Source organism: Oxyura jamaicensis, chromosome 23, assembly GCF_011077185.1.
Source record: "Oxyura jamaicensis isolate SHBP4307 breed ruddy duck chromosome 23, BPBGC_Ojam_1.0, whole genome shotgun sequence".
In the NCBI taxonomy this organism is placed as follows: Eukaryota; Metazoa; Chordata; class Aves; order Anseriformes; family Anatidae; genus Oxyura; species Oxyura jamaicensis.
In genome coordinates, this window is record NC_048915.1 from 6,124,804 (window position 1) to 6,140,178 (window position 15,375).

General features: G+C 64.4%; 1 protein-coding gene across 8 annotated transcripts in view; it reads left to right on the forward strand.

Moving 5' to 3' along the window:
• The window catches only part of MACF1 (microtubule actin crosslinking factor 1), a 141,943-nt gene that overhangs the window by 3,868 nt on the left and 122,700 nt on the right, over positions 1 to 15,375 (forward strand). Inside the window, exon 1 of one of the 8 annotated variants that reach the window (XM_035345788.1) lies at positions 393 to 545. The exons of the other annotated variants lie outside the window; for them this stretch is intronic. Within the exon in view, the coding sequence (XP_035201679.1) occupies positions 452 to 545 (94 nt within the window). The 5' untranslated portion in view covers positions 393 to 451. Of the gene's footprint in view, positions 1 to 392; positions 546 to 15,375 lie in introns of those variants that run through there. 8 annotated transcript variants of the gene reach the window in all.

Below are 15,375 nucleotides of genomic sequence, written 5' to 3' on the forward strand. Positions count from 1 at the left end.
CAGTGCCCTTGATGCCCTGGGAGGCACTGGGACGCATTGCCCTGGGAGCACTGGGAGCACTGGGAGGCACTGGACGTGGTGGCCTTGGTGCTCTGGGAGCACTGGGTGGCGCTGGGAGGCGCTGGGAGCACTGGGAGCATTGCACTGGGAGCACTGGGAGGAGGCGCCGGGCGCGGTGCCCCGGGGGGGCGCTGCCGGATGCCCGGTGCGGCCGCCAGGGGGCGCGGCGGTGCCGGTACCGGTGCCACCACCCCGGCGGGGCGGGGCTGAAGGGGCGTGGCCATCCCAGCAGACGGGGGGGGCGTGGCCAGTCTGGCGGGGCGTGTCCGGGGGCGTGGTCTCGGCGGTGGGGCGGGGCGCGGCGGCGGCGCGGGGCGGAAGCGGGGCCGCGCAGACCGGCGGTGGCCGCGGCGCCGGGAGCTGCTCGGGGGGCGGCGGCACAAAGGCCGCCATGGCCGGCTACGTGCCGGGGCTGCTCCCGGCCAACCGCAGCCAGGAGAAGGAGTTCGAGCAGGCCTACGAGGACGTGCTGGAGCGCTACAAAGGTGCGGCCCCGGCGGGAGGCGGCGGGCGGCCCGGGTTCGGGCCCACGGCGGGGACAGAACCGGACCGGAGCGGTCCTCGGTCCCCGGCCGGGCAGCGGGGGGATGCGGCGGCGGGGTGCTCCGGGGGGGGGACCGCACCCCTACAGCCCCACTCGCCCGCACCCCTCGGTGCCCCGGCCCGTGCCCGGTGGGAGCAGTCCCGGGGCTCCGCGGACCCGCGTGGGCTGCCCACGGGCCCCGGGGCTCCCCGCGTGGGGCTCCCCCCGTGGGGTGGGGTGCTGGGGGCCCAGCGCCCTGAGAACGGAGCACGGGGTCCAACCCCTCTCCTGTCCCCCCGGGGGTACCGGGAACCCCCTCCGGGGCACAGGGCCCCCCCCTCGGGTGTCCTCGGGTCCCGCTCGTGGGGGCGCGGGGCCGGCCGGTGCGGGCGGTGAGTGTGCACTTTTGGTGGCTGTGGGGAGCTGCGGGCGCTCTCCTTGGCGGCAGCGCTCCGTCTGCCCTGGCCGTGCAGGGGGCTGCTCGGGGGGGGTGGCTCCCAGCGCCCTGCCCCGCTCCAAGGAGAGCAGCTGGGTCTCCTAAAGTGCTGAGCCCCGAGGAGCAGGCGCTCACTGCGTGCCCTTCCTTTTCCTTCTTGCATGTGGAGAAAGGGAGTGATGGATTCCCCCGGTTCGGGGGGTGTCGCTCAAACGTCCCTGCGTGGGAGCAGTGTGTGGCCTCCGCTTCCATGGGGAGCAGGGAATAAAGCCCCTTCTGGTGTCTGGGCTCGGGGAGGTGCCGGGTGACGTGACCCGGCCTGTCCAAGCATGTTATGAACCCTGTGTTCAGAAAAAATCCCTGTGGGGTGGCCAGGTGCCGCTGAGGGAGGTGGGCAGCACAGAGCAGGGAGCCGGGGCTGGCGTGGGAAGGGCGCGCAGACACCCCGGGCTCTGCTTCGCATCACTCCTCGCATCGCTTCTCCCAAGTTCCAAAAGAGAAAATGAAATCGCAGCGTGCTGCGCCCTGGGCCAGCTGCAGCACCAGGGGCCAGCAGCACCACGTCCCTGCTCGCCGTGTCCCTGCTCACTGTCCCCTAGCACCACACTTTGCTCTGGCCGCCGGTGGCTCCACTCAGCTACGATGCTCCCATGGTAAGGGGAGAACCTTCTCCAGGCTGCTGTGGTCACCGTGCCGGCTGTAGGAAGCTGGTAGTCGCCTGGAAATGCTCTGCTGGTATTGCTTATGGTCTTGTTTATGGAGCACATTCAGCGCAGGGGAAGTGAGTGTTTATGCTGGATGAAAGCTGTCCTCTGCCTCTGCCCCTTCCCAGCTCCCGGCTCTCCCGGGACATCTCATGCTCGCTGCGGGGCCGGCCAGGAGCGTTGGGTTGGGGCTGTTGGCTCCGGGCTCCTGGATGTGCTGCCTCTTCCTTGTTCCTCTGCAGTCCTGTGAGGGGTTCAGATTTTCCTGCCCAGAACAAACTTTGCACTGGCTCTTCCTCTCCTGCTAATCCTGCAGGAATGGAGAGCAAGCGCTGAAACGGGCCGGGCACGGGGGGCCACCATGTGCCGGACCTGGTGCTGCCGGCACCGACCCTTGGGGTGGGAGCACAGGGAGGACGTATGGCCTTGCTCAAGCTGGGAGCTTCAGTGAGAGCTGCTGCAATGTGCGGGGGTTACCTCTGTGAGCAGAGCTGTTTGGTTAAAAACCAGCTTTAAAAATTAATCTGAGCGCTGGGGCCTCTGCCTTGAGCCAGACCGGGGAGGGTCCCGGAGCTGGTGCGGTGGGTGCTGGTTTCTGGCTACAGAGCTCGTCTCGAGCTGAAGAGCAGGGGTTAACCAGATGGCAGATCCCCGTGATTTCTTTCTTTATCAGACTCCCACTGTAGGCAGACGAGATGCTGAGCGTGATTTGGGTGTCAGGTAGGTGTTCTGCTTCAGCGCCGCTGCTCGCAGCCGGACTGCTCCCGCGCAGGTTGGTGGAAGAGGCTGGCATCAGCGCTGTGAGCTGGCGTGGGCGCTGCGCGGGGGCACGGCTCTGTGCTGCTGCGGGGGGCTCTGCCCACCCTGGTGGTGCCCCGGTCCCGGGTGGGGGTAGATGGAACGGGGCTGGGAAGCAGAGCAGGAGCCGGGGCCGCGTGGGCTCAGGTGCCTCTTCGCAGTGCGCTGTGAAGCCTTGGCACCCTGGGGTGCGTTGCGTCCTCGGGGAGAGCACACCACCTGAGTCGTGCTGTCCTGAACAGATCCAGGCACCTCTAACTGAAAAAGCCGAGGGCTTCCTGGGGCTCGCACGGACATCTGGGACCTGGGGCTCTGCCGAGGGCCAGCGGTGAGCGTCCCAGCGTGGCGGGGCCGCACCCAGGAGGCTCGGCGCGGCGTGGCGCGGCTCCCAGCCCCGCTTGCCTCATCGCCGGATGGTGATGCTGTGGCACATGCCAGGACGTGCAACGGCGCTGCTGATGGTGCCTGTGAGAATGGTGCAGGCAGTGGCGGCTGCGGTGCAGCACTCCCAGCGTCGCGCCTCCCAGCCGAAGCAGGGAGTGGTGGTGGAGGTTTTGGGGATGGGTCAGTCCCCAGGATGCTGCTGCAGTGGCAGAGCAGGTCGAGGGCTCCGAGCAGGAGGGAAAGCCCTGGCCCGTCTCCCCACAGGTGCCCGGCATGTTGTGTGGCTTGGTGTCCAGGGTTGGCCTCTGTTCCCAGCACACGCCACGTCCCCATGTTTGGCAGGAGGGTGCAGGCACACCGCGTCCCTGCAGGAAATCGTGAGGCCGAGTGCGGCCCCACGGGCAGTGGCCCCAGTGCCTGCCAGCAGTGCAGGCTGCGGGCGGTGCTGCCAGCCCCATGCAGGTATGGGTCGAGCTTTCTGTGCTCAGAACACTTTAACCATTAACTAATCAACCCTGGTGAGATCCTTTCTTCCAAATAATTAACTATTTTGGGGGGTCGGGGGTAGAGGTTTGCAGTTAGCGTCAGAGGATCCCCTTCCCACCTGTCCTTGCCTTCTCTTCCTTCTCCGTGGTGCCACACGTGTGGCCCGACGTGTTTGCGCGGGGGCAGCAGTGGTGGTGTGTCAGCAAGTCTGTGTGAGCTCCCTTGGTGCGAGGGAGGGGACGTCTGCCCCGGGGCTGGAGGAGAGCGGGGCAGGATGGTGGCGTGGATGAAGCAGAGCGCGTTGGAGCCCTCCTTGTGGCAGGCAGCCCGGCGGGTCCTCGCCATCTCCAAACCAGCTCTGTTTTTTCCCAGTAGTCTCGTCTTCGGCTGCATGAAACGTAACTGGAGGTTGTATGTCCAGGTCTCACCTGTGCCCCAGTGTGGGGGTCTCGGGCTGGAGGCAGCGCTCCCGGCAGCGGCGATCGGCACCACGACTGCCTGCGTCGCTGTGCGGGGCCGCGTCCTGCCGCGGGGCAGCTGCCGTTGCGATTCCATTGTGCTAAGATAAACATCATTCCTTGGTGGTGATGAGCGGGCTGCACGAGGTCTCCGCAGCCTGCCAGTGCCCCAGTGGGACGGGTGGCGTGGCGGTGAGTCCTCGCTGCGGGAGGAAGCCCTTCTTCTTCCTCTCCATCTCCTGGGAGGGGAAGGCTGGGTGCTGCTGCCCTGCTGCGGTTGCTGCTGTGGGCAGCTCCCTTGTGTGCTGCAGCCTTGTCCTCCGGGGCCCTTCCCGGAGTGCTCTGGCTGCCCCGAGCCCATTAGATTTCCACCACTGGGCCCAATGACGTTTTGGGAGGCACGGGGTGGTGCTGGCCTCCCTGGTGCTGAGGGGGGCCGGACACCCAGGGGGTCTCAGGGAGGTGGCGCGGTGCCTGGGCCGCTGCTGGAGCCGGCTGCCCCCGTGGCTTTTGTTTGTGGCTGAGGTGGAAGCTGGGCTCGTGGTGCAAGATGCTGTTTTGCTCCTGTTTGTTTTGGACAACAGGGAAATGAAGCTGGTGGTTTTTCTGGTGGTAGGACCCACCCTGCCTTGCCTGGCCAGGTTTCTGCTGCCTTTGCAGTGCAGTCATCGTCATCGCCGGCACGTGACAGCGCCTCCCGAGCTCCTCTCCCGCGCCTGGCGAAGGCTCGCTTGGCTGGGAGGCTCGTGGCCTTCCTCCTACGGCTGGCCCCTGGCCCCAGAACCTGTTCCACGTGGATGGCAACGATTGAAATTGTGACCAGCTTCGTGTAACCCCGCTCAGAAACCACAGCCATGGCTGTGGGAGCCAGGCTGAGTGCTGCCGTGGGGCATCGGGGCGCTGCTGGCTGCTCCTCGCTGCCTCTCTGCTGTTTTCCAGGGGAACTGCTGCTGGTCTGGGGAGAAATGCCGTGGGGAGCCTGGGGCTGTCGCCACCAGCGCGGGGCGGCAGCACTGCGGTCACCGCTGCGGTCACCTCCGGCACGGGCGCTGCTGGGGGCGAGGACGTGCCGCGCCGGTACCTGGCGCAGGGAGCCTTTGATCTCATTTCAGCAGCAGGTTGGAGGGACTGCGGAGTCCGGGGTGCTCAGAGCACGGCCTGTGGTGTTTTCATGCTCCTTTTTTAGGTGGCGTGGCACTGTTTGTGTCAGTTTGCCTCTGAGCCTTTTCCTCCTCAGCTCGGCTTCGGTAAGGCTGAGATCTCCAACCTCCGTCTGCTGGTCTGCGGCCAAGCTCCTTCCCAGGCTGGTCTCGTTTGTGTCAACTAAGTTTAGACTGCAGTGGACATACCAGGGCTGATGCCAGCAGGAAGAAACCGCTCCAGTCTCCCAGGGAGAAGCATAAAAAGAGGATTTTTTTTTTTTTCTGTTCATTCCTGGAAGTGTTCTAACAGCATTGTTTGAATACCGGGGTGATTGATCCCTTTGTGTGCACCTAAAACATAAAATCCGGCCTGTGGAGACACGGGGAGGGGGGGGGTTCCCAGTCCCTCCTGTCTCTGCGGGAGCACTCCAGCTCCTCCTGAGCCGTGGGGGCTCTGTTCGGTGCTGGGGTGAGCTGAAGCCCCTGGTCTGAGCCCTGGGCAGGGGCTGTGACTGCCAGCACTGCGGTTTGGCGGGGGTGACCGGGGCACTGTCGGCTTGCATCCATCGCATCCCCAGGAAGGAGCAAAACGCATCGTTACTGTTCCCCAGGGTTGTTTCTGCCAGCAGCCCCTGCTGTGTGCCAGGGAGCACGAGGGCAGGGCCGGCTGGTGCCTGGTGCCAGCTCTGCGCCTCTCGGCGGGTCTTTAAATTGGTGCAGGGGGCGCGGGGCTCAGCGCCCAGCGCCTCGTGGGGATCTGCGGCAGGGCCGGATCCTGGCAGCTCGGCGCTGTTTTGCAGGGCAGGTGAGGCAAGAGCTGCCTGCAGGGCGAGGAGGGGCGGTGGCGGTGGGTGTGATGGCTGGGGAGTGGTGGGAGCCGTAATTACGGGGCTGGGCCTCCCGTCCCCTGCGCTGCGTGTCCCTGCCCAGCACGGCCGTGCACAGCGGGGCTCTGCGGGCAGGATGTGTGCACCGGCTCCCCTCCTTGCCACGTGCTGGTGGGCGAGTAGGAGCGTGCTGCCCTTGCTCTGTGTGCTCGGTGGTCCTGATCCCTGCCCTGCTGTCCCCAAGGGCACCTGGTCCCTGCCTGGTGCTGCCCTGGAGATCCATGTCCCACGTCCCCAGCAGCTGGGCTTGCAGCGTGTGCAGAGTGCTGGCCTCCAGCTCCCCTTCCTTCCTTCCTTCCTTCCTCTAGCCTTGCTGGAAGCCCCAGATTTGATGTCTCAGCACTGCCCTGGCCTGTCTGGGGGGACCGGGCCTGCAGCCAGGGCTTGGGGATGTGCAAACGGCTCCAGGCTGGGGGGGAACCCCTGTTGGGGAGCGCTGCCTCCAGAAGGCAGCGTGTGCAGAGGATGTTTGTGTTAATGAGCTGGGAAGTTTCGCTTCCAAGCCCACGTCGTGGGGTTTTCTGCATGCGGATGAATCCCATCCGGCTCGGGGGCCGGGGCGGGGGATCTCCAGCGCAGGCTTCCTGCAGGCGAGGTGGCGATGTGGGGTCTGGGCCCCCAGATTTGGTGTGTCCCCGGCCGGGGCCGTGCCGAGGGACACAGGATCGGGCGAGGAGCAGGATGCTGCTTGTGATGTCTGGGTGCGAGGAGGGGCTGGTGCCCTCTCTCCGTCAGGGAGAGGTGTGAGCAGGGAACCAGCCGCGGTGATGGGGCAGCCCGCTGCTTTGGGGAGCGTGTGTTGTGGGACCAGGAGCTTGTGCGTGCTGGGTCCCCACAGGCGCAGTGTTGCAGCTCCAGGAGTTCCCATCTGCCCCTTAATTTCCTGTTTTATCAGCAATCCAGATCAGTCGGTTCTGTGCTGCTGGCTGGGGCTCTGCGAGGGCACGGTGACTGTTCCTTGTTGTTTCCCTGTGAATTAAACCTGGCTGCCTCCTTTTCTCATTTCCTGTTTGCTCCTGCTGCCCTGCCATGCGCTCGCAGTCCCCTGCCCGGGGCCACAGCTCACACGGGGCCGCGTGCGCTGCCTGCCCCGCTCGCGGCACGGGCAGGAGCTGTCCCTTGCTGTGGTGGGGCCCTGGTCCTGGGCATGTCTTCTCTCCTCCCTGTGCCTCGTTTTTCCCCATTTGCAGCTCGGGCCTTGAGGACGGTGGCCCATGGAGTGTTTTTCAGCGTGGGAAGCTCTGCCAGCCTGCCACTGGCAGAGGATGCTGTTTCTCTCCGTGTCCCCTGCACCGCCTCATTCCCTCCTCTCCCGGCCGTTCTCTCACTTGCCCAGGACTCAGACCCTGAACCCGTTTGTTCACAGGGGCAGAAGGGCAAAGTCCCCCTCTGCCACGTCCCTCCCCTGTGCCTCTCTCCAGCTCAGCTAAGGGTACAACTTCTGTCTGTTTTTTATTAATAGCGGTAAAACGTCCGCAGCAGGTTGCTGTTCTGGCCCTCCAGAAATGCTTTTGCCAGCAGCTTATTTTCCCCTGCGGGAAGCTGGATACGAGGGCTCCTGCGCCAGCGCTGACCTTGGGCAGTTTTGCTACAAGAGGCGTCCGTGCGGCGACCCAGAGGGAGCTCCTCCTGTTCGTGCCGGCCAGGCCAGGCCCTGGCTGTCGGCTGCGCTGCCCCGGCTGGGCACAGCGGCCCTGCTCGGGTGGGCTGCGGGCAGGCGAGTGGTGCCGGAGTGCCTCGACACACCTCCTCACTGTGCTCGTGGCCACAGCCAGCCTGTGTTCCTGGTTTGGAGGCCGTCTGGTCGATGTGACGCCCGTGCAGTGATGGACACGTTCCTGCTGCAGGAAAACAAACATGCCCCGGGCTTGTTCCCGTCACTGCAGCAGGTCGTGCGTCTGCGCCCTGGGTCTGGCGGCGTCCTTGGCGCGGTGTGAGCCGGTGTGAGCCGCTCTGCCCCGCAGCAGGTCCCTGTCCCGCGTGCAGGCGGCTCGTGTATGCCTTGGAGTGAAACTGGCAGTGACGGCCAGCACGCAAAGGTCTTGGTGCGGGCGGCTCCAGACGCTGCACGTGGAGACATTTCATCCCCTCTGGCTGCTTGGGATGCTTGGGATTCTTGCTGTGAGGGGCAGTTGTTGGGCTGGAGAGGTTGGGATTCCGCGGCCAGGCAGACAGCCGGGGCACGGCGGCCGTCCCGGGAGCTGCGGGCTCCCTCCGTGCTCCATCCCTGCCGGCTCTCCTGTCCCGGCCGTGCAGCTCCGGGCCAGCTGGAGCGATCCGCCACGGGCCGGGGATTCCTGGCGTTCCCGGCAGGGAGAGGAGCCGGGATGCTGGAAACGGATCCGGCAGGCGTCAGATCTGCGCCTCCTTAACGCCATCAGGGCGGGAGGAGAGGGACTCGGCGTTCCTCCTCTTCCCAGCCCCGTGGGGCGAGGATGCAGGCACTAGGGCTGGCTGCCATGGCTCACCCCTACTTTTATCTCTCCAGGAAGACAAAAAAAGGTGTCGGGGCTGGGGGGACAGCCATGGATCCTGGTGGGAGCCAGGGCATCGACAGCAGTGGCCAAGCCTGCTGTGTCCCCTCCTGTGCCTGGGGTTTGGGTTCCGCTGGTGCGGCAGCCTGCCTGCTGGGCCTGGTGTCCGATCTCTCCCCTTTCCCAGGCAGGGAGGAAAATAAATGAGAAGGGGCCGCTCAGCAGCTGGTCTGGCAGCATCGCCTGCTGCCTCTCGCCGGGCTTTGTTCCCCGCTCCAGCGCTTGGCACGGGGGTGATGGAGGGAAGGTGGCTGAGCACTGGTGCGGCTTTGTGCCGCTGCTGGGGGGCGTTCACGCAGCCTGCAGGGGGTGGGGTCCCCTGTGGCAGCCTGGGCTCTGCGGGGTGGCTGGGGACAGCAGGACCCTGGAGGATGCTGCACCCCTGCTTTCTGCCCTGTGTTCCTGGTTCCCTTCTCACAGCCCCTTTGTCAGCAAGAAGCAGCTTTTTTTTTTCTTTTTTTTTTTTTTTTTTTCCCCAGAGGAAAATTCCATTGTGCTATTTTTAGTGGTGACAGCTCGGCTTCTTGCAGGAACTTTACTCTGCTCCTTGCTCTGCCTGCGGGCAGCTGGGGGGTCCCTGGGTGTGGGGGCTGTGGAGGGCTGTGGTGTGCATGCAGGTGGAGGCTGTGTCGAGGCGCAGTGCCGATGAAGCGCTTCTGGCTCCAGCTGTGCGTGGAGATCCTGGGCAGAGCCCGGCACGGCTGTGCAAGGGCTGTTCCACGTGGCTGCACACCGGCAGTCAGGTCTGCTTCCTCTCGCTAGGATGAATGAGCTCCTGTCCCGACTGCGGGTCAATAAATCCCCTGGGGCTGGGGCGGCTCCCCCAGAATCGGCATCGCCCCTGCCCTGGCTGTGCCGAGCTGCAGCGGGGGGCCGTGGGTGCAGGTTGTGCCGGGGGAGAGAGGTGTAATCCAAGCCCTCCATCTGCCTGGCCACTGTCCCCCTCGGAGAGCTGGGAGCAATTTAGGTTCTTGGGTTCCTGGACAAACAGCTGTCAGGAGCAAAAGTGGCAACTGGCCTTCAGAGCTTGCTTGGTTGGGAAAGGAAACCGATACGCCCGGGTGCGCGTCCGTCCCTGGAGAGGTGCGCGTCCGTCTGCGGCGCTGCGAGGAGTGGGGCTGCCGGCACAGCGGGTCCCCGTGTCCTGCTTGTGGTCGCCTGGCTGGGCAAACTGGTTCCATGGACGGGCGTGGGTGACGTGGGGATCGGCTCAGGGTGCTGCTCGCTCTGGGGACGGGCGCCTGTGCTGTCCCCAGACATCAGGCTGTGGCTGGGAGGGAGCCAGGGATTCGGCACAGGGGTGCCCGTGGTGGCTGCGTGGCACAGGTGGGTGTGAGCCCTGCCGGGAGGTGCCGGTCTTGGCAAATCTCAACTGGGCAGATCCTACAAGGGCTGTGTGGTGGGTCTTGCTCAACCTGCTGAAATCTCTTTGGACAGGTGATAGCAGAACAGCGCAATCCGCCACTGCGAGGGCTGAATTTCACCACCGCTCCCTCCCGTGTCGCGCAGCCCCCCTCGCTTTGCAGAGCCAGCACTGCTGCTGATGGACACCAAGATGTGGTGTCAACTCCCCCAGCAAGGGCACATCCGAGAGCGCTGCCCAAGTTTGCATGGGGCTCCCCAGAACGGATTCTCGTTAAATTAGAAGTCCTTACTTTGCCAGAAGAGCAGTGCCGTTCGCGGTGGAGGCCCCTTCCACCACGGGGCAGGCACCGTGTGCGGCCGCCTTGCTCTGGGACCACGCTGGGCTGGTTTGTGCTGCCAGCACAACTTTTAAAACAAGTAAATCTCCTTTGGGGTTTTGTAACCGCCTCGCGGGTGGCACACGGCTCCTTGTGGCACGTGGGGAGCCGGGACCTGGTGTGAGCAAAGCATCGAGGCCAAAGGCCTCGGGGAGCCCAGCGCCGTGGGGTTTTTGTGGGGCACCTGGCTTCAGGGCAGCCCAGGTGGTGTTTGTGGCTCACTAAGTGCTTTTCCTTGTCCGCTGCTGTCCTGCCTGTAAGTCTTGCAGGGCTTTTTTGTTCCCCTCCCAGCACTCTCGCTGCGCTGAGCTCCTTGCCCGAAATATCCGCAAGACACACAATCCCTGGGACCCCCAGCCCGGGGGGCAGGTGGTGGGAGCCGGCTGCGGGGTGCCTGTGGGGAGCTGCTGGCTCATTTGCAAAAAGGGGGGGGTGGCTTCGGCCGGGGGAGGTTTGAGCAGAGATCATCGAATAAGGAGAGGCAGGGCTGGGCTGCGGGTGGCCAAAGGGCAGCAGCGCCGGGGCGAGCGCGGGTGGCTTCAGGGTGCCGGCGCCCCGATGCCTCCCAGCTGAGCAGCGGGGCAGTCCAGCAGGACGATGAACGTGGACAAGTACAAGAAGTTCCTGGATGGCCTCAACACCCTGAAAGGTATGCCAGCCCTCCTCGGACTGGGGGGCAGAGCTGCTCCTGAGCTGTGTCTGTGCTCCGTGGTGGGGTGGGGAGCTGCCCTTGGTGGTCCTGGCGCTGCCTGTGGGGGTCCCGGCTGTTCCCCTGCCCTTCCTCAGGCTCCGGCACAGCCCTGCCCATTGCATCCTCCAGGGACTTCGAGCTGTACCTGGCTCCTGTGGAGACAGACGTGGCCTTTCTGCAGACAGGCACCTGGGAGAGGCTGTGCCTTCCGTGGCTCTGCTTCACTTCCCTGTTTTGTCTTTGCTTTGGGCATTTAGCAGCATATCTGGGCACAAAGCAAGCTGTGATGGCTAGCCGAGCACTGTACAGAGCACAGGAAGTGGAAGCTGATTTGCAAATAACAATAGAAAAAGAAATTGAGCTCAAAATCAGCCCTTTGAGGGGAGGGGACCCGACTGCAGCTCTTGTGGCTTGGGTGCAGGTGTTTGTCTCTGCAGTGCCTGGCCATGCAGGGTGGCACCTTGCTGCAGGTAGGGGCTGGCAGCACCTGTGTGCAGACCCATCTGTTTTTCCTTCTTTTCCTCCCTTTCTTCCATTCCCAAACCCTTTTTCCTGCTGCTCTGCTTTCCCCTGCCTCTCCCCGGGGAGCTGGTTGCGACACCTGATCGCGTGGCTGGCGGCTGGCAGGGCGGCCGGCCCCACTCCGGCCGGCAGCGAGCCCTGGCTGCGGGCAGGGCGAGGGCAGGAGGGCAGCTCGGGGGCTCTGCTGCGGCACGGCAGGAGCCTGAATCTGCTGGGGGTTTGGGGTGGATCCAGTGGCTTTCGTCTTGGTGCAGCTCCTCCACCCACAGCACCTCGCTCTCTGCTGCCAGTGTTTCCCTTCCCTAGGAGCCTGTGATGTTTTTTCTCGGAGCAGTTTTTTGCTCAGGGACTCGCAGCTGGCCTCATCCTGCTGCAGGCAGGTACTGGGACTCGCCTGCTGGAAGGACGGCGCCGTGGGAGGGGAAAGGAGAAAGCAGCTGGGATGGCGTCACCTGGCAGCTAATAACACTTAGTGGCCTGCTGCTCCTTGCAGTGCTGCCTTGGTGCAGCTGGGCTTTACAGCTGATCCTGCCGCGCGACAGAGGTGAATCGATTCGATGTTTAATTTAGCAGGGAGCCAAGGGAGTTGTCACCCGGCCGCCTGGCGGCCTCCCCACCCTCCTGCCGGCGATGCCGAGCGGGGCTGGTGCAGGGGGTTAATCCCAGTGCGCCCGGGCTGCTCCGTGCCTGACAGCTGCCCTGAGCTATCGTGTCCGGGAGCAATGTAATGCACTTTCTTACGCTGGTGCGGTGTCCGTCATACATTTTTCGTGAGCCTTGCTGCAGCTGGCACGGGGAATCAATGTAAAAGGAGCCTGGCGTTGCTCTGCGCCATGCCGGGGAGGCGGCTGGCTCCGTCCCGTGGCCACGTTTGTCCCTGTGTCTTCAGTGCTGGAGCGGCCTCACCCCCTCGGCCGCCCCCTTTACCCACTGCCCGTGGTCTGCCCCTTGCTGCTGGCTTCATTCTGGGTTGGCTTCTGCTCGGGGTCTGGGCTTGGCTGCGATGACGTGAAGACATGGATGGTCAGAAGCGAAGATGGAGGGGAAGACGTGGTTGGTCAGAATCTGCTCTGTGCTTTGGGTGCCTGTGGTGTCCCCACGGTGTCCCCATGAGGCAGCCCCGGTGTCGGTGAGCTCCCGTGCTCAGTCTGGGGCTGTGGAGGTTTTGTGCCCTGTCTCCAGCTGCAGCTCTGTGACTTTCCCTCCTGCCTGCGAGCGTTGCATGCTGAGCAGCCGAGATGACATTGTGAATAGTCACTGCGCGGCTGCAGGAGCTGATGTAGCAGCTCGTCCCTATCCAGGTGCTGGCAAAGTCCTGCCTGCATCTCACGAGTGTCTGCTGGGCTCTCCGGGGCGATGCCGGCTTGCTTTCTCTCACCGACCACACCTACCGCAGCCCTTTGCAGCTTTAATTCAGGAGCTGGTAGAGGGGAGGGAGCCCCTTTGTGTGCAGGGGCAGGGAGACGTCAGGGTCCTCGGGGGGGCCAGGAGGCTCTGAGTGGCACAGGCAGCCCCTGGCGCTGGCTGAGCGCTTCCCCGAGCGCCTGAGCGTGGACGAGACGCTCGCCTTTGTGCAGACGCCGGGTGCGGTTAGCTGGTGTGGAGATGGCTGCGGCGTGCCCGTCGCTGTGATGCTTTGGTGCTGGCTGTGGCTGTGAGTGCTCCTCAGCTCCAAAAGCAGCCCCGGCGGGCTCCCCTTGAGCTGCAGGCCTGGACAAAGCTGGTGGAAGGCAAGGTTTTATTGCCGGAAAGGATTCTTAGCCCCTGCCTCCCCCTGTCTCTATTCAGCTCCCCAGGGAGGTGCAGGCAGCAGCGGATATTGGAGCTGGGGCCGTTTCATATGTAAATGCTGGGTGTGCAAGTGCAGGGCCCTGACCCCCGGCAGAGTGCCAGCGGCGGGGGCCTTGGAGGGCGTCCCGTGCCCCTGGGCCCACAGGGACCGCATGGCGCTGTCAGCTCTCCCCTTCCCTTGGGCCAGGGACAGAGGATGCTGCTGGGGGCTGCCCCCGGGGCTCAGCCCTGGGTGGTAGGGAAACGGGCTTCTCCTTGGCTGCGCTTCGTGCTCTCGAGCTGGGGTCATTTTGGGGAGCGGATGAGATAAAGTGGGTCACCCTGCCTGGCCTCTGAGCTTCCTGTCTCGGGTTTCCCCGGGCAGCAGGCTGTTGCAGCCCCAAGGTGACGAGAGCCTTGGGCTCAGCTCAGGAAACCCATTTGATTACAAATTTATTGCTGGGTTAATTTTATCCGTGGCATGACGACGGCTGGTTTCGCTTTCTCGGAAGTTTGTTGTTTACTTGGCAGCCAGATAAAATCCATCCACCATCTTCTTGGCCTTCTCCGCGCGCTCGGGCTAATCTCCCTGCTTCATCTGACCTTGCCGTTGGCACGTGCTTTCCCCAGGGGAACCGAGCTCAGATTTTGCCCGTGGCAAGGCATCCTCGAGTGGACCTCTGCTCCTTCACACACCGGCGTGTGTGTGACCGGTGGCTGCAGGGCTGCTCCTGCCAGCAGCCAAGGGACCTGGCGATGGCAGTGCCAGCTCGGGGGCTGTGGTCCAGCCAGAGCTGCTCTTGGTGCTGTCTCACCTGCGTGGAATGGAGCAGCTCTCCGGAGGAAACCTTCTCGTGCCTTCTGTCTCTGCAGCTGCTGCTGGAGCTGCCTGCAGGTGCCTGGCCAGAGCTGGAGGCCCCGCACTATGCAGGACTCCTGCTGCTCCTGGCCTGGCTGGTGAGGGGTCATCTGGGACCCTTCTGCTGGGGGACACAGGCCCGGGCTGACCTGGTGGGTTTCTGCCATAAAACCCAGGGATTTGTAGATGTAATGAGGCGGCCCTGCCGGCGGGAGGGAGGCATGGGCATTGCAGCAGGCGGCACAAGCCGAGCCCTGCCCTGGTGCCGTCGCGGTGCCCGTGGCTGTCCCCGCGTGGTGCTGTTTGCTTCCAGCCCCTCACGTGATGGTTTCCCCGCGCTGGGGCCGCCCAAGGTGGCCGGGGGTGATAAGGGTGCCGGCGCCACCATCTGCCCTCGGCACCAGGGGCGGGGGCCCGGGCGGGTTTCAGTTCCCTGTGCTGGGGATGTCCCTGCCGAGCGGGGACAAGGGGTGAAGTGTCCGGGTGGTGATGGCATTCGGGGTGTTTGTCAGGCCAGAGATGAAATCCAGGATGTGAGTGGCATGGGTGCATGGGGAGCGCTCGTGCACGTCCCCTGCCGGGGCTGGCGGGCGGCCGTGGGCCCTGGTGGCAGTGGGGACAGTCCTGGGAGCTGGGCCCTGGGGCTCTGTAGTGCTCCCAGCACATCCAACAGAGCCAGAGATGGCTTTTTGCTCCTGGAAGGTCCAGCTGAGCCCTCTTAAGAGCATCTTAAGGGCTTGGGCTGAGCTGGTGGGATCCAGCAGCCATCTCTGATGCCTGCTGCTGTGCTGGTGCTTTAACAAAGCAGGCAGAGAAACTCTAGGAACTGGATTATTTCATTCCGTTTTTAGTGGGGATTAAATTTCTCCGTGGGAGAGAGCAGGTCTCTAGGGAACGGAGGTCCCAGGCCCCTGCCTCCCCCTGTTCTTCTAATCCCAAATTCCTCTCTGCGGCTGCACTTCAAGGCCTCGTTCGTTACGGAGCCACCTGCAGCAGGTGGAGCTGAAACCATTTCTGTGGCATGGCTGCATCCAGCCCCTGCCGGGTGCTCAGGTGCCATGCATGGCAGGAGCAGGGCTCCGGTGCTGGAGCGTGGCCATGGCCGGTCCTGCTGCTCAGAGGGTGGCTGGGCAGGGTGCGAGGACGGGGCTGCCCTGACTGCGGGATGGGAGCTCTGTGTGTCCTGGTCCCATTCCTGGCACCCCGGGTGCTGGGACCCCCCCATGGCTCCACCGGGGGTACGGGCACAGCGCCGCGCTCCCACCCGCAGCCTCCCTCCTGGCACTAATCCTGCTCCACTCCGTGTAGTTGGGAGATCTGATGAGATCAAGGTTGTCTGCCTGCCCTCTATTTATAGATGAGAAGGAGCGAATCCGCCA